Here is a 27,324-nt window from a genome sequence, read left to right as displayed (position 1 = left end):
GCTTCATTGCGTTGCTGACTGAAGGACACTCTTCCAGTCTGCTTTACTGCGATGCTGACTGCAGGACACTCTTCCCGCTCCGTCTATTTCATTGTGATGCTAACTGCAGGACAATCTTCCTGGTCTGCTTCACTGCAATGCTGACTGCAGGACACTCTTACCGGTCTGTTTCACTGTGATGCTGACTTAAGGACATACTTCCCAACCATGAAATGTACTTTTGGAATACAAGTCCTCCTTTCGTCCTAATGCTAATCTAATTTCGTCCCCTGCTAATCTGCTGGGTAGACGACAAGGCTGAGCAGCAAAGGCATTCGCCAAAGCTGCGAAAATGGCACACTGACAATAAAATAAGTTTATGAGAAAAATCGTCCGTTTAAACGAGGACCGTGTTACAATTTCTAAATGCGACTACACTTGGTTAAATGTGCTGGGGAAGGCGGGGGCGGTGTGTGGATGAATTGCCGAATGCGTCCACTCCACACCGTCTCCCACAGCCCTCCCTCACAGCAATGCCAACAACCCTCGCTGAGAGCAGCTGGCGCGTGCCGGCGAGTGACGTGATACGCAGGAGCTCACGCACACAGCTGCGTGACGTCATACGCAGACGGGCCCGTATCGAGGCGCAGGGGAGAAGAGAAGGGTCAAATCAGAAAGGGAGAAGCTGTAGCTGGCCCGCCTGCCGGTCCTGGGGGGAGATGGACCGTGGGGCTGACACCGGCCTCTCCCTTCAGTCGGCAAATCACTAATAAAGAGCTTATTTTCCTGCCTTGATGAAAAGTTGGTAGTGAGCCAGCAGCCTGTGGGTTTCCCCTTGTCTCCACTCCCCCGCCACACACACACACCCTGCATTTCAGGGCGGCTTGTTTTTGTTTTGTTTTCGGTGGAGAGACAACAAGAAGCCAGCGGCCTTGTTTCCTGAGAGGAAATGTACCGTTTTTGGTGGTAGAGAGAGGGAGGAAGCGACGTGCGGGTTTTTCTTTGAAACATTCGTTTTCTGCCAGTTTATTTTGCCTGGTTTCTAACCCCCCCCCCCCCCCCCACACCCCGCAGCCCGCCTGCCTTCCCTCACCCCGGGCCATGCAGTGATGGTAAATACGGTGTAATATTTGAGGAGAAATATGGGGAATTGTTTGAAATCTCCTACGTCAGATGACATTTCTTTGCTACATGAGTCTTCTGACCGAGCGAGTTACGGCGACGGCACCGAAATAGACCAGGAGCCGCCGCCGCCATATCAGGTTGGTCTTTTGTTTGGGCAAGTTTTCTTTCTGCCGTTCGTCTCTCTGTCTGTCTGTCTGGTGTCCCTGGACCTACTGTTACTGTATGTGTCCAGCTGCCTAAGAGAACTAAGCCTTTTGATTTTGAAGTCCATAATGTTCATCGTCGGTAACTATCTTAACGTTATTCGCAATCAAAGCAACTGCATCTAAAGAAGACTTTGCCATTTATTCGTTCGAAATAAAAAGCGCCTTCGGTGCTAAAACTTGGGCTATCTCCAGCTTAACTTAAAATTAAGTAATTTTAAGGGACGAGGGAGGCTAAATAGTCTGTCCTATTTTAACCGTATTGGCTCATCGTGACAGATTTGTATTTTCAATTATTCTATAACAAAGTCGTAGGCCCTGTCATTACTTACGGTTAGAAGCATGTCACTGAGCTTTTGCAAATTAGACAAAACATCAACATTTACTGAAATTGTTAAATACACCTACTTATTTGATCCGAGAACCAGCCTGCGCAATTTGTTTCACTGGTATTTATTTATCTTTATGTTTTAGCACAGTTAATGCAGTCCGGAGAAAACAAGGCAGCTTTGTGAAGTTAGTACACAATTGTGTCTCCCAGTGGTTCGGCAACTGTTCTCGTCTCATTACAGAAACACATTCGGCCTTTGTCTTGGACAAACGGAACACTTACATTTGGCACTGATATTGAATTCAGTACCTCCTATTTCAATAGGAATGAGCATGTTTTTCAAACTCCGTCCTAGACTTTTAGAGGCTTAAAGCTTTTGTTTAATATTTGTCATTGCATGGTAGTGAAATTTGATCCGTTTAACTCCAAATTCTCAATGTACAAATTTACAAAGTAACTCATTTCTTCCTGTTATGGCTACCCATCTCCCCTTCCTTGTGAATGTATACTATATACCACATTCTTTTCTGGAATTATGCTGAGCTATTGTGATGTCTTTCTTGGTGTTTGTGCATTTTGTCATTCTCCCACCCTAGTTTTTTAATGGTTATCTCAACTTTAGTGAATTGGGAAACATCTGTAGATAGTTGCCTTTCTTAGTTTATAAATAGATTGTTTATTCATCTTGAACTACAGGGTGACTTAATTCTCAATTCTTTGTTTTCTTCATTAGTATTTTTGTTTGGAAAGGGTGTGTACTGGATTAAGAAACCAGGGCAAGTCATCTTTTAAAGGAGCATTATCTTTAAGAAAAAGTTAGTCTAACCCTTTATCATCTTTCCTAACAGAAAATCCTAAAAAAAAAACTAGCCAAATGTGTAGTTCAATCACTGATGTGGTGTCACTATGATGAAATTTGGATTTCGCTTTACCCGTGTGGGAAAAGTTTGTCAAGCATTGTCTTGTAATGCTGCAGATCCTCTGAATAGAATTTCAACTTTATTTCAGGGTTTGTTAGCAAATTGGTAAAAACATTATTTTTAATGGTATTTTAAAAATGGCTTTTAAAGTTAACTTGTGGTCATAAATATTAGAATTTTACACACTCATTCACTAGTTTCCTAACTTTTATTTTTAACTCATGCCAGCATTTCTTTTGGGACAACTGAATTTGTCAGATGTATCATTGTTTTAGGTAAAAGTTTTGTAATGGACTTCTATGATATTGCTTCTGATATTGTAGGATCATTATTAGAATGGCCATGAGCAGCTCGATTACAAGTCTAGATTTTCAGGGATTTATTGATTTTTTTTTTTTTTACCCCCACACCGTCAGTGTACAAATCCTTAGTCACAGCAATTTCAATATTTATAGTGCTCTTTAAAATAGAATTCCATGGAAAGAGATGGATTGAGGAAAGGAAATGGGCATTGTCAATAAAGATTGGCTTTTTTGAGGCCCTTAAAGGTGATAGAAAGCAAAGTAAAAAGGTGTAGAGACTGTTTCAGAGGAGAGGCCAACACTTCAAGCTGTGAGAAATACAGGATGCACAGGTGAGGCAAGTCATAAAGCTTTTTCTGCGCTGCAAAACTTTGGCCCATCGAGTCTGCACTGACGACCACCCCTAATCTTGCGCTAATCCCATTTATCAGCACTTGTTCCATATCCTTGAATATGGTAGTGTTCCAAGTGCTTTTTAAAGGTTGCGGTTTCCAGCCTCCACGACCTTCCCAGGCAGGGCATTCAAGATTCTCACTACCCTCAGTGATTTTTTTTTTCTCAAATCCCCTCACCCTAAAACATGTCCCTCTGTGATTGATCCCTCAACCAAGTGGAATAGCTACTTCCTATTTACCCTGTCCAAACACCTGATAATCTTGTACACCTCAATCGTGTCCCCTCTCAGCATCTCTGCTTTAAAGAAAACAATCCAAGCTTATCCAGTCTCTCCTAATAGCTCAGAGGCTCATCCCAGGCAACGTCCTGGTGAATCTCCTCTGTACCCCTCCAGTGCAATCACTGCCTTCCCATAGTGAGGTGACCAGAACTGCGCACACTACAGCTGCAGCCAAACCAATTTTCTGTACAGCAGCAACGTAACCTCCATGCTCTTGCATTTTATGTCACGACTGATAAAGGAAGTGTCTCACATGCCGCCTTAACTACACTATTCATCTGCTCTGCTGCCTTTGGGGATCTGTGAACAAATACCCAAAGATCCATGTTTCTTTGAGCTTCCTAGTGTCCTGTCATTCATTACATACTACTTTGCCCTGTTTCTTTTTCCAAAGTGCATCATCACCTCATACTTAGCAGGGTTAAATACCATCTGCCACTGTTCATCCCATCTGAATGTAGGAAGTGGTCTAGGATGCAAGACTGGAGGAGAGTGCAGAGATGGAGTGGAATGAAGCCATGGGGCAATTTAAGTAATCAAGAATTTTGAACGTGCTACGTTGGTAGACCGAGTCATGCTTGCTTAGCAGTCTGAATGTGCAGTCTGAAATTTACATAACATTGAACAGGACAGTTTGATTGTGGACAATCCTGGCTTAACTTGAGTGCAGCCTTGGAATTGGGTAGATATTGATACGGGAGAAGTTGGCTCTAGATTTCTCTTTTCAAGGTTCGTTTTGTTCGGTGTGTTTGTAACTTGATGTCAGTAAGCAGTTTGGAAATCCACAAATAATTATGGTGGACAAGCAGAAGTGGATAATGTGTGGTTAAGAGAGGCTGAACAGAAAATGTTGGCTTTGTTGGAGCCAGTCAAAGATGGACCACTTATGACAGACATGGGGGAAAGGTGGAATGGTCTACTGTGTTAAATACTGCAGACTGGCTGAGGAAAATATAGCCAAAGCTTGCTATGGTTCTTGTTTGTATGTGTCATCAGCAACTTTGACTGACTGAAGGTTATCTTGGGTGGATAAAACAGCAGGCACGTTGTAAAGATTCAAATAGGGAAGGGTACAGAATTAGGTTGCAAAAAAATAATGAAGGTCCTTTGGAGAAGAAAGGACTGTATATAGTTGAAAAGGGCAGAGGAGTTAATGGTGGCTGTATGAGGAGTAGCTGACAACTCACAAAAGGGTTGAGGAAGTGTATCTGCACATTTTTTTCATTGATATTTTATACTGTAGTTGCCCTCTTGATAGTTTTGCTTGTGGACAAAGATGCTGAAAGATATTGAATCTAGCAACCATATAGCACATCATTTCTACCAACTGTTGCTTGTTCCTCCAGTTCTGTTGCCCTTAAAGAGCAACTTACCATGTTGGCTGTAGTCCAGGCTCCTCCTGCAAATTCAAAATAAGATAGTTAAGCAGGGAGAGAGATATAACATCAGCATTGGAGCGGTCCGGATTGCAGTTGAGCGGGCAGTATTGCCACTTGCGTATAGTTGTGCTGGAAGAGCAGATGAGAGAGCAGGGAAAATATAGTTGTGTACACCAACCAGCATGCAGTTGAAAATGTTGGTAGATAGAAGAACTGTAATATTCGGTTCAGTTTGTGAGAGTTATGGATTCTTTTGGGGAGAAATTTGGGAGGACTCTGATTTTTGCTTGCTTCTGAGTGACAATTGTTCTCCTTTCAGGAAATTGTTTAGTGCACTGAGTTTTTAATGCCAGTTATAAACTTAACATGTTAGGGCAGGTTTCAGGCGGATGGTATCTTCCTTGATGGGGAGTTTGCGACCTTAGAGGAGTTGGAGCGAAGGTGGGGTGTCCCCCCCCCCGGGAATACCTTCAGGTATATGCAGATTAGGGCATTTGTTACGCGGCAGGTGGCGGTGTTTCCGCTATTGCCGCCAAGGGGGGTTCAGGATAGGGTGCTCTCGGGGACGTGGGTCGGTGAGGGCAGGATCTTGGCAATTTATCAGGTGATGAGGGGGAGGACGTGGCTTCGGTGGAAGAGCTGAAAGCGAAGTGGGAGGAGGAGCTGGGAGAGGAGGTAGATGAGGGGACGTGGGCGGACGCCCTGGGGAGGGTGAATTCCTCCTCCTCTTGTGCACGGCTTAGTCTAATCCAACTAAAGATGCTGCATAGGGCGCATATAGAACATAGAACAGTACAGCACAGAACAGGCCCTTCGGCCCTCAATGTTGTGCCGAGCCATGATCACCCTACTCAAACCCACGTATCCACCCTATACCCGTAACCCAACAACCCCCCCCCTTAACCTTACTTTAATTAGGGCACTACGGGCAATTTAGCAGGGCCAATCCACCTAACCCGCACATCTTTGGACTGTGGGAGGAAACCGGAGCACCCGGAGGAAACCCACGCACACAGGGGGAGGACGTGCAGACTCCACACAGACAGTGACCCAGCCGGGAATCGAACCTGGGACCCTGGAGCTGTGAAGCATTTATGCTAACCACCATGCTACCCTGCTGCCCCGAATGACTGGCTAGATTCAGGCTGAGCCAGTTCTTTGTGGGGGGGGGGGGGGGGGGGGGGAGAGAGAGACAGGTGTGGCAGGTGTTCGGGGAGCCCACCGAATCACACCCTCATGTTTTGGGTGTGTCCGGCGTTGGAGGGCTTTTGGAAGGGGTGGCGGGGACTTTGTCAAAGGTGGTTGGCTCCAGGGTGGAACCGGGCTGGGGTCTCGCAATTTTTGCGGTAGCATCGGAGCCGGGAGTGCAGGAGGGTTTGTTACGGGGGTTCGTTTTCATGGTTCTATGCCTATTTATTTTTCTTAATTTATTGTTTTTGTATTTGGAGGGGGTTACTTTTTCTTTGTTGTGATAAAATTTGTTGCTGAAAATTTGAATAAAAATTATTTTTTAAAAAATAAACTTAACATGTAAGCTATTCAATGTTTTGAGATAAATTTATAATCAGGCTTACGTGTGTTTCAGAGTTGAAACGAACACTGGAAATGAATTATGTTAACACTTTGGTGAAAATTAGATTTGGTTTTATCCATTCTGTGCTGGATTTCTTTTGCTGTACTGTCCACCATAGCAGAAATAACATGTCAATTCAGTAAGTTAAAGTACTTTTTATAAATCATATTTCCATCTTTTACCATGTGTTTCAATTCCTTCCAACTGCAACTTTGTAAACATGCAGATTTAGGTACAACAGCCATTTGGCCTGTCATACCAGTGCTTTCTCACCTCATTAGGGTTACCTATTATTTCCTTACAATTTTTGTGCCTTTTTCTTCTGCTCAAATGTTGGCTTATCTTCAATAAATACCTGTGGTAAAATATTCTTCTATTTGCTCCTTTTATGTTTCTAATTATGAGTTCATACTTCCTTGTAACTGATAAAGATTCAAAGGAAGCAAACTTGGAATATTCAAATTGGATTTGTTTATTATCACGCATACCGTGGTAGAGTGGAAAGTATTGTTCTGCGTACAGTCCAGACAGATCATTTCATATATGAAAACAAAACATAAGACAAACATAAGTACACAATGTAAATACATAGACACAGGCATTGGGTGAAGTACTACTCGGTAAAGAAGATGTGTGAAGAGATCAGATAAGTCCATAAGAGGGTCGTTTAGGAGTCTGAAAACAGCGGAGAAGAACTATATTTGAATATGTTAGTGCGTGTTCTCAGACTTTGTATCTCCTGTCCAATGGAAGAAGTTGAAAGAGTGAATAAGCCAGGTGGGATGGATCTTTATGCTGCCCGCTTTCCCAAGGCAGCGGGTAGTGTAGACAGTCAATGGACGGGAGGCGGGTTTGTATGATAGACTGGGCAGTGTTCACAACTCTCTAGTTTCTTACAAATTCACTTTCACGCTACAAATTGAGCTGCTAGGATCTGTTGTTAAACGTATGTATTGGTAAGCACTACCAGCGCTTTCAGTCTATATTTCATTGGACTTTCACAAAACCTGTAGTTTGGTCAATTAGAAAAGTACTTTGGGAGCCTGAAATAAAACTGCTAGCCAGTCAGAACGACAAATAATTACTTTTAATAACTTGTGCCTTAAAATTGGGTCTTAATCTGTTAATGTAGTGATCAAATGCAACACTTGAGACAGGAAAACATGGAGTTTTATTTATTCTTTGTACATGATGTGGGCATCGTTGGCCACATCATGGTTGGCCACCATTTGTTGCCGATCCCTAATTGTACTTGAGAAGGTGATGGTGAGCTGTCGCTTTAAACCACTGCAGTCCATGTGGTGTAGATATCCACAGTGCTGTTAGGAAGGGAGTTCCAGGATTTTGACCCAGCTACAGTGAAGGAACAGCGTAATAGTTCCAAGTCTGGATGGGTCTGGCTTGTGTGTGTGGAACCCCCATAGAATCATAAAATTCCTGCAGGGCAGAAGAGGCAATTCGGCCCATTGAGTGCACCAATCGTCTGAAAGAGCACCATACCCAAGTCCACACTCCTGCCCTATCCTCGTAGCCCCATAACTCCACCTAACCTCCACATCCTTAGATACCAAGGGACAATTTAGCATGGCTACTCCATCTAACCCGCGCATCTTTGGACTGTGGGAGGAAACTGGAGCACCCTGAAGAAACCCATGCAGACACGGAGAAAGTGCAAACTCTACAGGAAGTCCAGGAAAGGCTGCCACCGCCTAAAGAACCCTTGCACCGACCTTCCCAGGGCGAATTACACCCTCTCCAACTTGATGAACCCTGCCATGTCATTGATCCAGGCCTCCACGCTTTGGGGCCTCGCATCCTTCCACTGAAGCAAAATCCTACACCGGGCTACCAGAACACCGGCCTCTTTCGCCTCCTGCACTCCGGGCTCCGCTGCTACCCCAAATATCGCGAGTCACCAGTCTGGCTCAACCCTGGATCCTACCACCCTCGTCACCGTGCTGGCTACCCCCTTCCAAAAGTCCCCCAACGCTGGGCATGCCCAGAACATATGGGCATGGTTCGCTAGGCTCCCCGAGCACCTAGCACATCTGTCTTTGCCCCCGAAGAACCTGCTCATCCACGTCCCAGTCATATGAGCCCGATGTAGCACCTTGAACTGTATGTGGCTAAGCCTCGCAGAAGAGGAGGAATTCACCCTTTCCAGGGCATCCGCCCACGTCCCCCCCTCAATCTCCTCACCCAGCTCTTTTTCCCATTTACTCTTCAGCTCCTCCACCGAGGCCTTGTCTACCCCCTGCATCACGTGGTATACGTCCGAAACTCTCCCTCCTCCAACCCACACCCCCGAGAGCACCCTGTCCCGTACCCCACGTGGGAGCAACAGAGAAAACCCCTCCACCTGCCGCTTGGCAAACGCCGTAACCTGCATGTATCTAAACATGTTCCCAGGGGTAGCCCAAACTTCCCCTCAGCTCACCCAGGCTCGCGAACCTCCGATCCACAAACAGGTCCCTCAACCACCTAATACCTACCCTGTGCCAGCCCAGAAACCTGCCATCGATGCTCCCTGGAACAAACCGGTGGTTCCCCCATATCGGGAACTCCATCGAGCCCCCCACCTCCCACCTATGCCGTCTCCATTGCCCCCAAAATTTGAGGGTAGCCGCCACCACCGGGCTTGTGGTATACCTCGTTGGAGGGAGCAGCAACGGCGCCCATACCAGCGCCTCTAAGCTCGTGTCCACACAGGACACCATCTCCATCCTCTTCCATGCTGCCCCTTCCCCGTCCATTACCCACTTACGCACCATCGCTGTGTTGGCAGCCCAATAGTACCCACAGAGGTTGGGCAGCGCCAGCCCCCCCCCCCCCCCCCCCCAATCCCTGCCCTCTCCAAAAACACCCTTCTCACCCTCGGAGTCCCATGCGCCCATACAAATCCCGTAATACTCCTGTTAACTCTCCTAAAAAAGGCCGTACCACCTTCCCATCTCTATCCTTCACCCCCCCAATCTCCCTGGCCGCGTCTCGCTTTTGGAGCTGGTGTGCCAGCATCTTACTCGCCTTCTCCCTGTATTCATACACCACTCCCTGTGCTTTCCTCCACTGAGCTTCTGCCTTTCTGGTGGTCAGTAGATCGAACCTGGCCTGAAGGCTATGCCGCTCCCCCGCAATCCCTCCTCTGGAGCCTCCACATGTCTCCTGTCCATCCTCACCTTCTCCCCCACCAATCTCACCCTCTCTCTCTGCTCTCCCCTCTCCCTGTGGGTTCGGATGGAAAGCAACTCCCCTCTAATCACCGCCTTCAATGCCTCCTAGACCGTCCCCACTCGGACCTCCCCGTTATCGTTGGCCTCAAGGTACCTCTTGATACACCCCTGAACCCTCCCGGACACCACCTCGTCTGCCAGCAGCCCCATCTCCAAGCGCCAGAGCTGGTCCCTCTCCTCCCACAGCCCGAGGTCCACCCAGTGCGGGGCATGATCCGAAATGGCTATGGCAGAGTATTCGGCATCCTCCACCCTCGAAACCAGCCCCCTGCTCAGGACAAAAAAATCAGTACTGGAATAGGCCTTATCCACGTGGGAGAAAAACGCTGGCCCTTGGCCTCGCAAACCTCCAGGGATCCACCCATCTGATCCATAAACCCCCTCAACACCTTAGCCGCCGCCGGCCTCCTACCCGGCCGGGACCTGGATCGACCCAATGGGGGATCCAGCTCAGTCCTCCCCCATGATCAGGCTCCCCGCCTCCAGATCCGGAATGCGGCCCAACATGCGCCGCATAAACCCCGCATCGTCCCAGTTTGGGGCGTAAGCATTCACCAGCACCACTCGCTCCCCCTGTAGCTTACCACTCACCATCACATACCTCCCGCCACTCTCAGCCACCACATTCCACGCCTCAAACAACACCCTCTTTCCCACCAGGATCGCCAGCCCCAGATTCTTCTCATCCAGCCCTGAATGAAATACTTGGCCCACCCATCCCTTCCTCAGTCGAACCTGGTCTGCCACCTTCAAGTGCGTAAACCCCCCCCTTCCCCCCCCTCTCCATCCTCCAGCTGCATACTCCAGCTCCTTCCTGGCCATTTCAGCAGCAACCCGGTACCCCCCCCCCCCCCCCCCCGGGGCTAGGACCCCTCCTAGCCACGCCCCCACCTCCATAGCACTCCCGTGAGCCAGCTAACTTCTGCTGACCCCGGCGACTCATGCCACACCTCTGACCCCTCCCCACGTGGGGCTACTCCTCCTCCGTGCCCATCAGCAGGCCCTCCTCCCCTCCCCCCTCTCTTGCGCAGGAAAATAAAAACTAGCAAAGGCCCGCACTTCTCAGCCCTGACCCCGCCCCCATCACCCCGCAGCATGGGAAACCAGAGGAAAGCCCGCGCTTTCGCCCACCCAACCCCGCCTCCTCAGGGCAACTCCCATTGCCGGTCCCCACCACCAGCTCCCTGCACTCCCAGTTTCCCTCCCTGCCCAAATCCGTCCACCAGACCCATATAAAAAGACATAAAGACATCGCCCCACCCACCCTAAAGCCAACATACATCCTGCATGAAACAGAGAACCCCCCCTTCAAAAAAAATAGACACAGTTACATTTACATCCAAAACCCCCATCCCTGACCCTCCGTTTGAGTTCAATTTCTCGGCCTGCACAAAGGCCCACGCCTCCTCTGGGGACTCAAAGTAATGGTGACGGTCCTTGTAGGTGACCCACAGACGCGCTGGCTGCAACATGCCAAACTTCACACTCTTGTCTGTGGAGCACCGCCTTCGGTTGTCCGCGGCCCTCCGCTTAGCCACCTCCGCACTCCAGTCCTGGTAGATCCGCACCACTGTGTTCTCCCACTTGCTGCTCCGCTCCTTCTTGGCCCACCGAAGCGCACACTCCCGGTCAATGAACCGGTGAAACCGCACCAACACCGCCCGCGGCGGCTCGTTCGGCTTGGGCCTCCTGGCCAGCATTCTGTAGGCCCCTGGAAGGACCCAGCTCCCATCAGCGAGTTCAACAAAACGACCACATAGGCCGCCAGGTCCAACCCCTCCAGCCCCTCCGTGAGGCCCAGGATCCGTAAATCTTTCCGCCTCGACCGGCTGTCCATCTCCACCTTACCCGCGACGGCCGCAGCCTCATCCTCCCTTTCGGAGGCTTGCTACTGCAGCTCCCGGATTGCGGCCCCCTGGGCTGTCTGAGTCTCCAGCAGCTTACCGGTGGTAGTCTTCAGCGACTCCAGCAGCTCCACCTTAAGCTCCTGAAAGCAGCGCCGAAGAGTCTCCTGCTGCTCCTGCGCCCACTGCCTCCACTCCTCGAGGGCTCCGCTGGCCGGCATTTTGTTTTCCTTCCCCAGCTTTTCCAGAGGCGCTGCCACCGCTTTTCTGCTCGCCCCACTCCTGGTCAGGACCATAGAACCCTGGGGATCTACTGCAGACCCCTTCCCACGTCGGGAATCGTCGATAAAGCACTGCTGGGGGCCCTGAAAAGAGCCCCAAAGTACGTTTCTAGCGGGAGCTGCCGAACGTGCGGCTTAGCTCCGCATAGCCGCAACCGGAAGTGCCTGAAGTGAACTCTTAAGTTGTGGCGTTGCCAAAGCATTATCCAGTTTGTGCCTGTCTTAGACATCTATTTGGACGATGTTGATTTTTATCTGGTTACACTGCAGGTATTTTAAAAGACCTTTTTCCAAAAATGGGCAAGTTCCGAAATGTGGCAAGGACTCAGTCCTGAAGATGCCAGTTTTGAGGCACTCTACCTGTATTTATATGCTTGGTCCAGTTATTTGATAGAGGATTGGTTAGTAAACAGGAAGCTGAGAGGGATAAATTGGAAATTTTCAGGTTGGCAAACTGTAGCTAATCAAGTGTCGGATAGGATCAGTGCTGTGGCTTCAATTTTTTCCAATCTATATCAATGACCTGGATGAAGAGACCAAATATATGGTTGCTAAATTGGCTGATGACAAAGATAGGAAGAAGCGTATGTTGTGGAGGGCTTAGAATCGACAAAAGTCTTGGATTGTTTGCTGAGTGCCAAAAAATTGACAGATGGAGTTATAATATGAAAAAATGTGAACATGCCCATTTTGGCAGAAAGAATAGAAAAACAGTATGTTGTTTAAATGGAGAGAGAGCACAGGGATTCAGGTGCCCTGGTATATGAATCACAAAGTTAGTGTGCAGGTACAGGAAATGTTAAAGAAATGGGATGTTCTTTATTGCAAGACAAATTGAGTATAAAAGTCAGGAAGTGTTGCACAGTTGTACTGGGCCTTAGTGAGACCACATCTGGAGTACTGTTTACAGTTTTGGTCTCCTTACTTAAAGAATATAATTGCATTGGAAGCAGTTCAGCAAAGATTCATGGTGTTATCTTATGAAGAAGGATGAGCAGGGTGGGGTTTTGTAACCTTTGGAGTTTAGAAAAATGCAAGGAGATCTTTTGAAACATAAGTTCCTGAGGGCACTTGATAGGGTGGACGCTGAGAGAATGTTCCCTCTTGTGGGGGAGTCGAGAGCGATGGGATACAGTTTAAATATTAGGTGTCTCCCATTTAAGCCAGAGTTGAGAAATCTTTTGAGGATCGTTGGTCTATGGAATTCTCTTCCCAGAGAACGTTGGAGGCCATTGCATTGAATGTGTTCAAGGCCAGATTAGATAGATTTTTTGATTGACAGAGGTTATAGGGGGTAGGCAGGAAAGTGGACTTAAGGCCACAATTTCGAACAGCCATTTTTAAATGAGCTTTTTGAATGATGGAGCAAGCTGGGGGCTGATTGGCCTACTTCTAATTCTTGTGTTGTTTCACATTGTAGGATAAATGCCAGTGTTGTAGTTGTACTGGAACTGCTTGGCTAGGGGTACAGATAGTTCTGGAGCACAGTCTTCATCCATAATAGTTGCAGTATCTGGTGCCTTCAGCTGTTTCATGATATCGTGTGGCATGAATCAATTTGGCTGAAAACTGGCATCTATGGTGCTGGGGACTTCAGGAGGAGGCTGAGATAGATTATCCACTTGACACTTCAGTTGAAGGTGGTTGCAAATGCTTCAGTCTTTTGCACTGATGTGAAGGTGGTGCTTACCCCATTGAGAATGGGAATATTTGTGGAATAGCCTCCTGTTAGTTAATTGTCCACCCCAACCACCTCTCTCCTGATGGCAAGGAAATAAATTAGCTTCTTTATTCTTTTAATAGTAACATTTCCTCTGTGCTTCTCCGTTATAAATCTCTCCATTCAAAAGCGTGTTCAACTATTTGTCCTCCTAAATAGTTGAATTTTATAAATCTACATTGGATCCTGCCCTCTACCTTATTCCAACCCTCGTCGGGGCCCCTAGCTTTCTATGCTCCAAATGACTATGATGCAATCACTTCAGTTGTTGTCTTTTGTTCTCTTCCTGAAAGCAGGTCCGACCCAAAATGCAACAACTTCCATTGTGGGTATGGCAAGGAGACAGACTCCAAATCTTTCCCCGCAAGAATGGGGATTGAACTGCCTACCATTTGCACCAATGTGAAACACAGACTGTCAAGCCAATCGAGGCACTGAAAGAACGGTGATATATTTTCAAGTCAGGATGGTGAGTGATTTAAAGGGGAAACTCCAGGTGGTGATGTCCCCAGGTATCTGCTGCTTTTGTCCTTCAAGATGGTAGTGGTCGTGGGTTTGGAAGGTGTTGCCTAAGGAACCTTGATGAGTTCTTCCAGTGCATCTTGTAGATGGTACACATAGCTGCCACTTTGGTGGTGGAGGGATTGAATGATTGTGGAGGGGGTAGCAAGCAAATAAGCTTCTTTGTCCTGAATGGTGTTGAGCTTCCTGAGTGTTGTTGGGGTTTTACTCATCCAGGCAAATGAGTGTATTCCATTACACCCCTGACTTGTGGCTTATAGATGGCAGACAGGCTCTGGAAGGTCAGGGTGTCAGTTTCCCGCCACAGGATTCCTAGCCTTTGACTGGTGCTGGTAGCCTGGGTATTTATATGGCTAGTCCAGTTTGGTTTCTGGTCAATGGTAACACATCTAGGATATTGATAGTGTGGGATTCAGTGATGGTAATGCCATTGAATGTCAAGGGGCAATAGATTGATTCTCTCTTGTAGGAGATGGTAATTGCCTGGCACTTGTGTGGAGCGAATGTTACTTGCCACTTGTCAGTCCAAACCTAGGTATTGTCCAAGCCTTGCTGAATTTGGACATTAATTGCTTCAGTATCTGAGGAGTTGTGAATGATGCTGAACATTGTGCAGTCATCTGTGAATATCCCCACTTCTGACCTTATGATGGAAGGGAGGTCATTGTGGAGCAGCTGAAGATGGAGGGCCTAGGACCGTACCCTGAGGAACTCCTGCTGTGATGTCCTGGATTTGAGATGATTGACTTCCGACCACCGCAACCATCTTCCTTTGCTCCAGGTATAACTACAACCAGTGGAGAGATTTTCTCCTGATTCCCACTGACTCCAAATTTGCTAGGTCTCCTTGATGCCGTATTCGGTCAAGTGCTGCCTTGATGTCAAGGGCAGCTACTCTCTCCTCACCTTTGGCATTCCGCTATTTTGTCCATGTTTGAACCAAGGCTGTAGTCCATGTTTGAACCAAGGCTGTAATTACGTCAGGAACAGGTTATTGCTGAGCAAGTGCCACTTGATAGCATTGTTGATTTGATGACCCCTTTGCTGAAGATCCAGAGTAAACTGCTGGAGCGGTATTTGGCTGGGTTGGATTTGTCCTGTTTCTTGTGTATAGGACATAGCTGGGCAATGTTCCACATTGCTGGGCAAACGCCAGTGTTGGAGTGTACTGGAACAGTTTGGCTAGGGGCGTGGCAAGCTCTTGAGCCCAAGTCATCAGGTCTATTGCCGGAATGTTATCAGGGTCCATAGCCGTTGCAATATACAATGCCTTCAGCTGTTTTTTGGTATCAGTGGAGTGTATTCAGTTGGTTAAAGACTGACATAGGAGATGCTGGGGACCTCTAGAAAAGACCTAGATCATCCACTTGATGCTTTTGGCTGAAGAGTATGGCGAATGCCTTCTCTTTTGCACAGACATACTGGGCTTCTCCGACATTGAGAATGGGGATATTTGTGGAGCTTCCTCCTCCAGTGAGTTGCTTAATTGTCCACCACAATTCGCAGCTGGATGTGGCAGGATTGCAGAGCTTAGATCTGATCTATTTGTTGTCAAATTGCTGAGCTCTGACTTATTAGCTGCTTATGCTGTTTGGCATGCAAATAGTCTTGTGTTGTAGTTTCACCAGGTTGGCACATCATTTTTAGGTGTGCCTGGTGTTGTTCCTGCACTGTTGATTGAACCAGGGTTTATCCCTGGCTTAGCAATGAGGATAGAGTGGGCAAATGCTGGGCCATGAGGTTACAAATTGTGGTTGGGTACAATTCTGCTGATGGACACAGCACCTCATCTCATGGATGCTCAGTCTTTCCAAGTCATGATGGTAGTGTCACATAATACGATGGAAGATATGGCTCTGCCATTCAATCATCGTCATAGATCTTTACGGCATGGAAACAGCCCTTCGGCCCAGCTTGACCATGCCGCCCAGTTTCTATCACTAGGCTAGTCCCACTTGCCTGCATTTGGCCCGTATCCCTCTATACCCACCCTGACCATGTAATTGTCCAACTGCTTTTTAAAAGGACAAAAATTACCTGCCTCTACCACTGCCTCTGGCAGCCCGTTCCACTTGCTCACACCCTCTGTGTGAAGAAATTTCCCCTCTGGTCTCTTTTGTATCTCTCCCCTCTCACCGTAAACCTATGCCCTCTATATCTAGACTCCTCTACCTTTGGGAAAAGATGTCGACTAACTACCTTATCTATGCTTCTCATTATTTTATAGACCTCTAATTCACCCCAAAGCCTCCTACACTCCAGGGGGAAAAGTCCCAGCCTCTCCTTGTAACTCAGACCATCAAGTCCTGGTAACATTCTCTTAAATCTCTTCTGCAGTCTTTCTAGTTTAACAATATCCTTCCTATAATAGGGTGACCAGAACTGAACACCGTATTTCATATGTGGTCTTACCAATGTCTTGTACAACTCAAGATGTCCCAACTCCTGTATTCAATATTCTGACCAATAAAACCTAGCATGCTGAATGCCGCCTTCATCACTCTGTCCACTGCGACTCCACCTTCAAGGAGCTATGAACCTGGACCCCAAGATCTCATCTGTAAGATTTAACCTTTTACAACCTACCATGCGGTACCTTATCAAAGGCCTTGTCAAAGTCCATGTAGATGATGTCGCCCGCACTGCCCTCATCGACCTTCTTAGTTACCCCTTCAAAAAAACTCAATCAAATTTGTGAGACATGACTTTCCTCTTACAAAATCATGCTAACTTTCCCTAATTAGTCCTTGCCTGTCTAAATGCCTGTAGATCCTGTCGCTCAGAATACCTTCCAACAACCTGTCCACTACAGAAGTACGGCACCGGTCTGTAGTTTGCAGGCTTATCCTTACAGCCCTTCTTAAACGAGGGCACAACATTTGCTACCCTCCAATCTTCAGGCACCTCTCCTGTGGCAGTCAATGATTCAAATATCTCAGCTAGGGGGCTGGTAATTTCCTCCCTAGCCTCCCACAAAGTCCTGGAATACGTTTCATCAGGAACTGGGGATTTATCTATCTTAATGCACTTTAATACCTCCTGCACCTCCTTCCCAGTGATATGTACACTCCTCAAGACATCACTTTTTATTTCCCCAATTTCCCTAACATTCGTGCCTTTCTCAACAGTAAATACTGATGAGAAATATTCATTTAGGACCTCTCCCATCCCTTGTGGATCTGCACATAGATGACCTTGTTTATCCTTAAGACGCCATACCCTCTCCCTAGTCACTCTTTTGCCCTTTATGTATCTGTAAAAGCTCTTTGGATTTTCCTTTGCCTTAGCTGCCAAGATAATCTCATTTGCTCTCCTGATTTCTCTCTTAATTCTACTCTAACAAGCCCTATACTCTTCAAGGGATCCACTTGATCCCAGCTGCCCATGCATGTCATATGTCTCCCCCTTCCTTTTGACCATGGCCTCAATATACTGAGTCATTCAGGATTCCCTACTTCTACCAGCCTTGCCCTTCAGTCTGAGGAATGGGGTCACCCTGAACCCCAGTTAACACTTTTGAAATACTCCCACTCACCAGCTGTCTCCTTGCCTGCAAAAAGTCTCCCCCAATCAAATTTTGAAAGTTCCTGCCTAATACCCTCCAAATTGGCCTTACCTCAATTTAGAATGTTAACTTTTGAGCCAGAACTATCATTCTCCATAGCTATCTTAAAACTAATTGAATTATGGTCACTGGTCCCAAAGTGATCCCTCACTAACACTTCAGTTACCTGCCCTCCCTTATTCCCCAAGCGGAGATCAAGTTTTGTCCCCTCTCTAGTCGGGCCATCCACATATTGAATGAGAAATTCTTCCTGAATACACACAAAATTTCTCTCCATCCAAACCCCTAGTGCTATGGCTGTCCCAGTTAATGTTGGGAAAGTTCAAATCAATGCTGATAGATTTCTCTTCCCCATTCTCCTGCCTTCTCCCCATAACCCCTGATCCCCCTATCAATCAAGAACCTACCTATCTCTGTCTTAAAGACACTCCGTGATTTGGCCTCCACAGCCTCCTGCGTGCGGCATAGGGTTCCACAGATTCACCACCCTCTGGCTGAAGAAATTCCTCCTCATCTTAGTTCAGTCTGAGGCTGTGTCCTCAGATTCTAGTCTCTCAGTATCCTGTAAGTTTCAATAAGATCCTCCCTCATCCTTCTAAACTCCAATCCGTACAGACTCCGAGTCCTCAACTGTTCCTCATATGACAAACTCTTCATTCCAGGGATCATTCTTGTGGACCTCCCCTGGACCCTTTCAAAGGCCAGCACATCCTTCCTTAGATACAGGGCCCAAAACTGCTCACAATGTTCCAAATGGGGTCTGACCGTAACCTTCTACAGCCTCAGCAGTACATCCCTGCACTTGCATTCTAGCCTTTCAACAGGAATGCTAACATTGCATTTGCCTTCCAAACTGACGACTGTACCTGCAAGTTAACCTTGAGAATCTTGAGGTAGGACTCCTAAGTCCCTTTGTGCTTCTGATTTCCTAAGCCTTTTCCCATTTAAAAATAATCTGTGTCTCCATTCTTCCTACCAACATGCACAAGCTCACACTTTTCCACATTGTATTCCATCTGCCACTTTTTTGCCCACGCTCCTAGCCTGTCCAAGTCCTTCTGCAGCCCCCCTGCTTCCTTAATACTACCAGTCCTCTGCATATCCTTGTAGCATCTGCAAACGTAGCAATAGTGCCCTCAGTTCCTCCTTAATACAATGGATAGAGGCATCTGCAAGGCAGATTGGTGAGGATGAGGACAAGTATGTTTCCCCCTCTGGTTGATTCCCTTACCACTTGCTGCAGTCCCATCTTTCTGGTGCCTAGGTCGATGCTGAGTGTCTGGTTTGATTCCTTTGTGTTTTCTTTGTAGCGGTTGAATGCATCTGAATGGTTTGTTCGGCCTTTCAGAGGGTATCTAAGAGTCATATTTGTCACATGCATGTAAGGACAGCAGGTTTCCTTCCCTAAAGGGGATTTTGTAAACATTATTTGTTAGCTCACTGGGCTAAATCGCTGGCTTTTAAAGCAGACCAAGCAGGCCAGCAGCACGGTTCGATTCCCGTACCAGCCTCCCCGGACAGGCGCCGGAATGTGGCGACTAGGGGCTTTTCACAGTAACTTCATTGAAGCCTACTCGTGACAATAAGCGATTTTCATTTCATTTCATTTCATTTCATTCTTGGGAAGTGGGCTGGGCCAGCATTTGTTGCCCAGCACTAATTACCCTTGAACTGAGTGGCTTGCAGTTTTCCTTCCTGAAGGATATTAGTGAACCAGGGCAGCACGGTAGCACTGTTGTTTCACAGCACCAGGGACCTGGGTTCAATTCCTGGCTTGGGACACTGTCTGTGCGGAGTCTGTACGTTCTCCCCATGTCTGTGCGGGTTTCCTTCGGGTGCTCCAGTTTCCTCCCACAAGTCCAGAAAGATGTGCTTGTTCAGTGAATTGGACATTCTGAATTTTCCCTCCGTGTACCCGAACAGGTGCCGGAGTGTGGCGACTAGAGGATTTTCACAGTAACTTCATTGCAGTGTTAATAATAATAATAACATCCTTTTATTGTCGCAAGTATGAAGTTACTGTGAAAAGTCCCTAGTCACCACATTCCGACGCCTGTTGGGGTAAGCAGTACGGGAATTGAACACGCGTTGCTGGCCTTGTTCTGCATCACAAACCAGCTGTCTAGCCCACTGAGCTAATGTAAGACTACTTGTGACACTAATAAAGATTATTATAGATCGGTTTCTATGACAATTAATAATGGTTGCATGGTCATCATTAGACTTTGAATTCCGAATTTTTATTGAATTCTGCCATGGTGGGATTCTAACCCGGATCCCCAGAGGATTACCTTGGGTATCTAGATTACTAGTCCAGTGACAATACCCCAGTCATCTCGAGCCATGGGTAGTGATGATAGAAGCTCCAATTTTCTCTCCATCACATGGCTGATGAGGAATCTCTCCCCGTCACTATCTACCATTGGTGTATGTTGAAGGATATGCAGGTTGAAACCAGTGTTAGACTTCCCCAAATGCATTTCCTTGACCTTCTCCAAAATGAATTCAATTTGCCACTCTTCGGCACATCTGACTACTGTATTGATATCTTTTTTTTTATAAATGTTTTTATTCAGTTTTCATATTTTATATTGAACAAATTACAAATTGTTAGGAGAGAGAAAAAAAAACAAACACGCAAAAATTAACATACATATTTACAGGTAAGCATCTTCGTAGTAGTAACTGCGCCCCCCCCCCCCCCCCCCCCCCCAACATGTTTTTTTAGTTTGGTTTTGGGCCTTAGCTAGCCATCGAACCCCCGTAACGAACCTGTAGCCCCCCCCCCCCCCCCTCCCGCTACCTTCCCCCGACTATTCTTCCTCTTGTACATTGGCCACAAATAGGTCCCGGAACAGTTGCATGAATGGCTCCCACGTTCTGTGGAAGCCGTCGTCCGACCCTCGGATGGCAAATTTGATTTTCTCCATTTGGAGAGATTCCGAGAGGTCGGACAGCCAGTCCGCAGCTCTGGGCGGTGCTGCTGACCGCCAGCCAAACAGGATTCTACGGCGGGCGATCAGGGAGGCAAAGGCAAGGGCGTCCGCCCTCCTCCCCAGGAATAGATCTGGCTGTTCTGAAACCCCGAAGACCGCCACTATCGGGCATGGCTCCACCCTCACTCCCACCACTTTGGACATAACCTCGAAGAAGGCTGTCCAGTACTCCACGAGTCTGGGGCAAGACCAGAACATGTGGGCGTGGTTGGCCGGGCCTCTTTGGCACCGTTCACATCTGTCTTCCACCTCCGGGAAGAACCTACTCATACGGGTTCTTGTTAAGTGGGCTCTATGTACCACTTTTAGTTGCGTCAGGCTGAGCCTTGCGCACGTGGAGGTGGAGTTGACCCTATGCAGTGCTTCGCTCCAGAGTCCCCACTCTATCTCCATCCCCAGGTCGTCCTCCCATTTCCTCCTTGTTGCGTCCAGTACGGTGTCGTCCCTATCTACCAGTCGGTCATACATGTCACTACAGTTCCCTTTCTCAAGGATACTTGCGTCCAGTAGGTCTTCCAGTAGTGTCTGTCGTGGCGGTTGTGGGTACGTCCTTGTCTCCTTTCGTAGGAAGTTTTTGAGCTGCAGGTACCGTAGCTCGTTCCCCCCAGCTAGCTGAAATTTCTCTGTCAGTTCGTCCAGTGTTGCGATCCTGTCGTCCGTGTATAGGTCCCTGACTGTCAGTGTCCCCCCGTCCTGCCTCCACCTTTTGAAGGTGGCGTCAGTCAGTGCTGGTGTGAACCTATGGTTGTTGCAGATGGGAGCCCTGTTCGACATTTTGGTCAGGCCAAGTTGCTGCCGCAGTTGGTTCCAGGATTGGAGGGTGGCTGTCACCACTGGGCTGCTGGAGTGTTTTTTGGGTGGGGATGGGAGTGCTGCCGTGGAGAGGGCCCGGAGGGAGGTTCCCATGCAGGAGGCCTCCTCCGCACGCACCCACTCAGCTTCTGGCTCCTGGATCCATCCCCTTACTCGCTCGGCTGTTGCTGCCCAGTGGTAGAATTGTAGATTCGGGAGGGCTAACCCTCCCCTGGTTTTTGTTTTTTGTAAGACCTTCTTTGGGATCCTAGCATTTTTACCCCCCCATACGAACGCCATGATGAGTTTGTCCAGCGCTTTGAAAAAGGCCTTGGGGATGTAGATTGGAATGGATCTAAACAGGAAGAGGAACCTGGGCAGTACGTTCATTTTGATCGTCTGAACTCTCCCCGCGAGGGAGAGCGGGAGTGTGTTCCATCTTTGCAGGTCCTTTTTAACTTCCTCCGTCAGGCTGGTGAGGTTCCATTTGTGGATCCCTTTCCAGTCATGGGCTATTTGGATCCCCAGGTAGCGGAATTTATGTCGGGCTTGTTTGAACGGCAGCCCCTATAGTGCTGCCCCCCCCCCCCCCCCCCCCTGCGGGTGTACTGGGAAGATCTCACTTTTGCTCATGTTGAGTTTGTAGCCCGAGAAGGCTCCAAACTCTTTCAGGAGCGCGATGATTCCGTCCATGCTGCTTTGTGGGTCCGAGATATAGAGGAGCAGATCATCCGCATAGAGTGAGACTCTGTGCTCTCTACCTCCCCTTCGGATCCCCTCCAATTTTTTGCTGCCCTGAGCGCGATTGCTAGCGGTTCAATTGCTAGTGCGAACAGCAGCGGGGACAGTGGGCATCCTTGTCTGGTGCCCCTGTGCAGCTGGAAGTATTGGGAGTTGGTATTGTTGGTCTGTACACTCGCCATGGGAGCGTTGTACAGGAGCTTTACCCAAGCGGTGAACCCTGTTCCAAGCCCGAACCGCTCCAGTACCTCTATGAGGTATTTCCACTCGACTCTGTCGAAGGCCTTTTCTGCGTCCAGGGAGACGATCACCTCTTGTGTTCTCTCCCCGGAGGGGGTCATTATCACGTTCAGCAGGCGCCTGATGTTCGCGGTAAGCTGTCTACCTTTGACAAAGCCCGTCTGGTCCTCTGTGACCACCTCAGGTACACAGTCTTCTAGCCTTTTGGCTAGGATTTTGGCCAGTATTTTGGCGTCTGCATTCAGCAGAGATATGGGTCTGTATGACCCACATTCCGTTGGGTCTTTGTCTTTCTTAGGTATCAGCGAGATTGAGGCCTGTGCTAACGTGGGTGGCAACGTGCCCCTAGCTAGCGAGTCTGTGAACATCTCCCGCAGGTGCGGGGCCAGCGCTGTCGCAAATTTTTTGTAGAAGTCCGCCGGGAATCCGTCCGGTCCCGGCGCCTTCCCCGCCTGCATGGAGCTAATGCTCTCCATGATCTCTCCCAGTGCTCTGTATTGATATCTTGCTGCAGTCTAAAGCTTTCGTCTTCACGATAACTGGGCAGCTAATTTTTATATAATCTGCAAATTTCTTAATCATTCCCTCTACATTTAAATCCAAGTCATTGATGTATACTGGAAAAAGCAAGGGAACTAATACTGAGCCCTGTGGATCCCACTGGAAACAACCTTCCAGAAACAAAAGCCCCCATCGATCACTATCCTCAACTTCCTGCCATTGAACCAACTTTGGATCCCATTTGCCACTTTACCTTGGATCCTTAGGGGTTTTACTTTCGTGATTGGTCTGCCATGTGGGCCCTCATCAAAAACACTGGCTAAAATCCATATATACTACATCAATCAGATGCATGACCATCATCAATGGCCCTTGCAACCTGCACAAAAATCATGTTCATCAGACATTATTATCTCATAAAAAATCAGTACTGACTATATTCGATTAATTTGTCTTTCTAGGCGAAGATTTCTGTTGTCCCTCAGATTTTATTCGAATAATTTTCTCCACTAAGGTTTGGCTGAGTGGCATGTAATTACTTAGTCTATCCCTTTCTCTAATTTTTAAACAATGGTGCAAGTTTAGCTGTCCTCCAGTCCTTTGGCACTGTGCATGTAGTCAGCAAGGATTAGAAGATGATGGTCAGATCCCCTACTACTTTTTGTTTTTACTTCCTTCTGGTTTATTTCATCAGGACCTGGGGATTTATCCAGTTTCAAAGATGTTAAACGCCTTAATGTCTCCTCTGTCACTATGTTAAGTTCATCTAATCTTTCTTGCTCTTCCCTGATTGCAATGGCTGTATTGTCCCTCTTTTGTGAAAACAGATGCAATTTAAAAAAAAAAAATTTAGTGTACCCAATTCATTTTTTCCAATTAAGGGGCAATTTAGCGTGTCCAATCCACCTACCCTGCACATCTTTTGGGTTGTGGGGGAGAATCCCATGCAAACATGGGGAGAATGTGCAAACTCCACACGGACAGTGACCCAGAGCCGGGATCGAACCTGAGACCTCGGTGCCATGAAGCAGCATTGCTAGCCACTGTGCCACCGTGCTGCCCGCAGTTGTTTTTTTAAGATCCATTCCTATGTTCTCTACCTTCACTCTGGTTATTCTATGGTTCCTAATAGGCCTTCCTGGCTAGTTATCCAAGAAACCTTTAGGTTTTACTTATTTGCCTATTTACATGACCTGTTTTTCCTTTTAACTTTACCCCAAAACATTTTTCATTACCCCCTCGATTTTCTACAGCATTGAGCCCTCAGTATTTGTGATGAGAGAAGAAAGTCTCTGGGGCTGTTTTAAATATCCCTCCTTTCTTATTTTTAATGCCTCTATAGCCGCAACTGTTCCCAATGCTTGGTTAAATTCTTGCACACCCACAGTCCAAAACTTTGACTCATGTACTTTCCACCATTGCCTTCACCATCCTATTTAGCCTTCATACTGACTAAAATTCTAGACTACTTTGTGATCCTTCCGCTATTTAATGTTTCCCTCCTTGTGAGTAAAATAGAAACCCCTCCCACTAGGAGGACATTGGTGAAATCCAACTGTGTGGAAAATCTTCAAGATTTCTTTAACACCATCAGTTATGGTCGTATTGTGTCCAGTCTGCTGCTTGTTAATTGTCCTAGCTGAGATTGTGCAATTATTATCCATTTCCTTTTTAAACTTAACATTTAACTCCTTGAAACTTGATTTGCAAGACCGCCATACTACTGTTCTTCTGATTATTGGTTTATGTAAACTGTTTTTATTTGCTGACCTCTTTACAGGATCACCTTCCTTGTTCTTTGTGTTGTGGCCTGGCATTTGAGAGGAAACAGCCTATGTGGTACTCAATTCTTGCTCTTTTTTTAAAAAAAAATCTGGTTTGACAGAATTCCCCCAAAATACCACTTTACCTTTTAGCAAGATGATATCAAGACCATCTTTCACCCCTTGCACCTGTATCCGCTTGCTCTAGCCCTCTAGGGCTACCGAATCTGCACTGTGGCTTATCTGCAATAGGCAGAGACACCAAGGGCCAGATTCAAACAGGGCTACAAGTTAAAATTAGTGGCAATGGGATAAGGGAAGTTAAGGTTTTGTGACTTAACGCAAGGAGTATTTGCAATAAAATGCATGAATTAATCATGCAAGTAGATGTAAACAGGTATGATATAGTTCGGAATATGGAGACATGGCTGCAGGGTGACCAGGGATGAGAATTGGAATATTCAGGGGTATTCGGTATTTAGGCAGGACAGACAAAAACGAAAAGCTGGTGCAGTTGCATTGCTGGTTAAAAACAAAATTAATGCAATAGGGAGGAAGCATATTAACTCCGACAATGTAGAACCTGTCATGGGAGTGTCCCCTTTTAGAAATGTTTTTGTCTCATCACATGACTTCAATTATGTCATTGTGTGGGTGGAGCTGGGCTGTGGCACTGGGAGTTGGTTTTACTTTCACTTTAAGTTTGAATTGGTTTTGTACTGCATAGGTTGAAAATAAGTGTCTCTCTATTTTCATTTTAAAAGCTGTTTCCAGACTACTTGATAACTTAAAAGAGGTAACTGCTTTACGGAAGGAATTCAAACCTACTGTTTGACAAGGGAAACAGAGTATCACTAACAAGTCTTAAAGACAGTGAGAATGCTGTGTGCTGGGCCACACCTTTTGAAAAGGGTTTTTTGGTTTATGGTATCTTGTTATAGAATTGGAGCAGTAAAAATGGGAATTTATTAAGGGTTATACATGGATTACTGTAGCTGTGTGGGGTATTTATGTTTGTAGTTGATAAAAATGCTTATTGTGTGTCTTTATAAAAATGTTAACTAAATTCGTAGAATAAAGCTTGTTTTTGATTAAAAGCGCCTAAGACCTCTGTTGAATAACACCTGAAAGGCAGGCTCATCATAACTAAAATCAATTAACAGTTATAGGTCAGGTGAACTCCATAATATACTTTGGTGTTTTCTAACCCCTGGCCCATAACAAACCTGTATGGGTAGAACTGAGAAACATCACGGGGAGAAAAACATTAGTGAGAGTTGAATGTAGACCCCCAAATTGTAATGTGATGTTGAAAATGGCATTAAACAGGAAATTAGATTCACATGCAATAAAGGAACATCTGTAATTATGGGTGACTTTAATCTGCATTTAGATTAGACACATCTAATTAGTCACAATGTCATAGAGGAGGAATTCCTGGAATGAAAACAGGTTGGTTTCTGGATCAATGCACTGAGCAACCAACTAGAGAACAGGCCATCGTAGACTCGGTAATGAGAAAGGAATAATTGGCAATATAATTGTGCGATACCCCTTTGGGATGAGTGACCATAATATGATGGAAGTTTTCATCAAGGTGAAGAGTGGCATAGTTGATTCTGAGACTAAGGTCCTGAATCTGAATAAAGGAAACTATAATGATATGAGGCGCGAGTTGGCTTTGATGGATTGGGAAACCTTACTAAAGGGATGACTGCAATGGTAAACATTCAAGGAGCACATTGGTGAACTGAAACAATTGTTTATTCCTGCCTGACACTAAAGTAAAACGGGAAGGTGGCCTAACCATGGTTTACAAGGGAAATTAGAGACAGTATTTGATCCGAGGAAGAGGCATACAAATTGGCCAAGAAAAACAACAGACCTGAGGATTAGGAGCAGTTTAGAAGTCGGTAAAGGAGGACCATGGGATTAATTAAGAAGGGGAGTATGAGAGTAAGCTTGTGGGGAACATGAAAACTGACTAATAGGTATGTGAAAAGAACAAGATTGGTGAAGGCAAATATATGTCCCTTACAGTTAGAATGGCTGGCCAACTAAATGCCTACTTATGGTTATGTTTTCACAGAGGATGCTAATAACATACCAGAAATGTTGGTGAACACAGATTTTAGTGAGTGGGAGGAATTGAACGAGATCAGTATTAGTAGAGAAATGGTATTGGGGAAATTCATGGGATTAAAGGCTAATAAATCCCCAGGGCCTGATAATCTACATACCAGAGTATTTAAGGCAATGGCCCTAGCAATAGTGAATATATTGGTAGTCATCTTCCAAGATTCGATAGACTCTGGAGCAGTTCCTACAGATTGGAAGGTAGCTAATGTAACCCCACTATTTCAAAAGGGAAGTAGAGAGAAAACAGGGAATTATAGACCAGTCAGCCTGACTTCGGTAGTGGGAAAAATTCAAGAATCCATTATCAAAAGTTTTATAGCAGAGCACTTGTAAAACAATGGCAGGATCGGACAAAGTCAGCATGGATTTTTGAAAAGGAAATCATGCTTACCAAATCTTCGAGGATGTAACTAGTAGAGTTCATGAAGGGGAGCCAGTGGATGTTGTTTATTTCCGAAAGCTTTTGGCAGTGGATGTGGTTTATTTGGACTTTCAAAAAGCT

The 27,324-nt window shown here is 46.6% G+C and overlaps 1 protein-coding gene across 1 annotated transcript in view; it reads left to right on the top strand.

The window, feature by feature from the left end:
• Positions 1-600: 600 nt before the first annotated feature.
• rnf11b (ring finger protein 11b) overlaps positions 601-27,324 on the top strand; it is a 51,433-nt gene continuing 24,709 nt past the window's right edge. Inside the window, exon 1 of the mRNA XM_038794270.1 lies at positions 601-1,241. Within this exon, the coding sequence (XP_038650198.1) occupies positions 1,122-1,241 (120 nt within the window). The 5' untranslated portion in view covers positions 601-1,121. The remainder of the gene's footprint in view (positions 1,242-27,324) is intronic.

The sequence above is a fragment of the Scyliorhinus canicula genome, chromosome 4 (assembly GCF_902713615.1).
Source record: "Scyliorhinus canicula chromosome 4, sScyCan1.1, whole genome shotgun sequence".
NCBI classification, from domain to species: Eukaryota; Metazoa; Chordata; class Chondrichthyes; order Carcharhiniformes; family Scyliorhinidae; genus Scyliorhinus; species Scyliorhinus canicula.
Note: the sequence above shows the minus strand (reverse complement) of the source record. Positions and strands in the feature narration are given on the sequence as shown.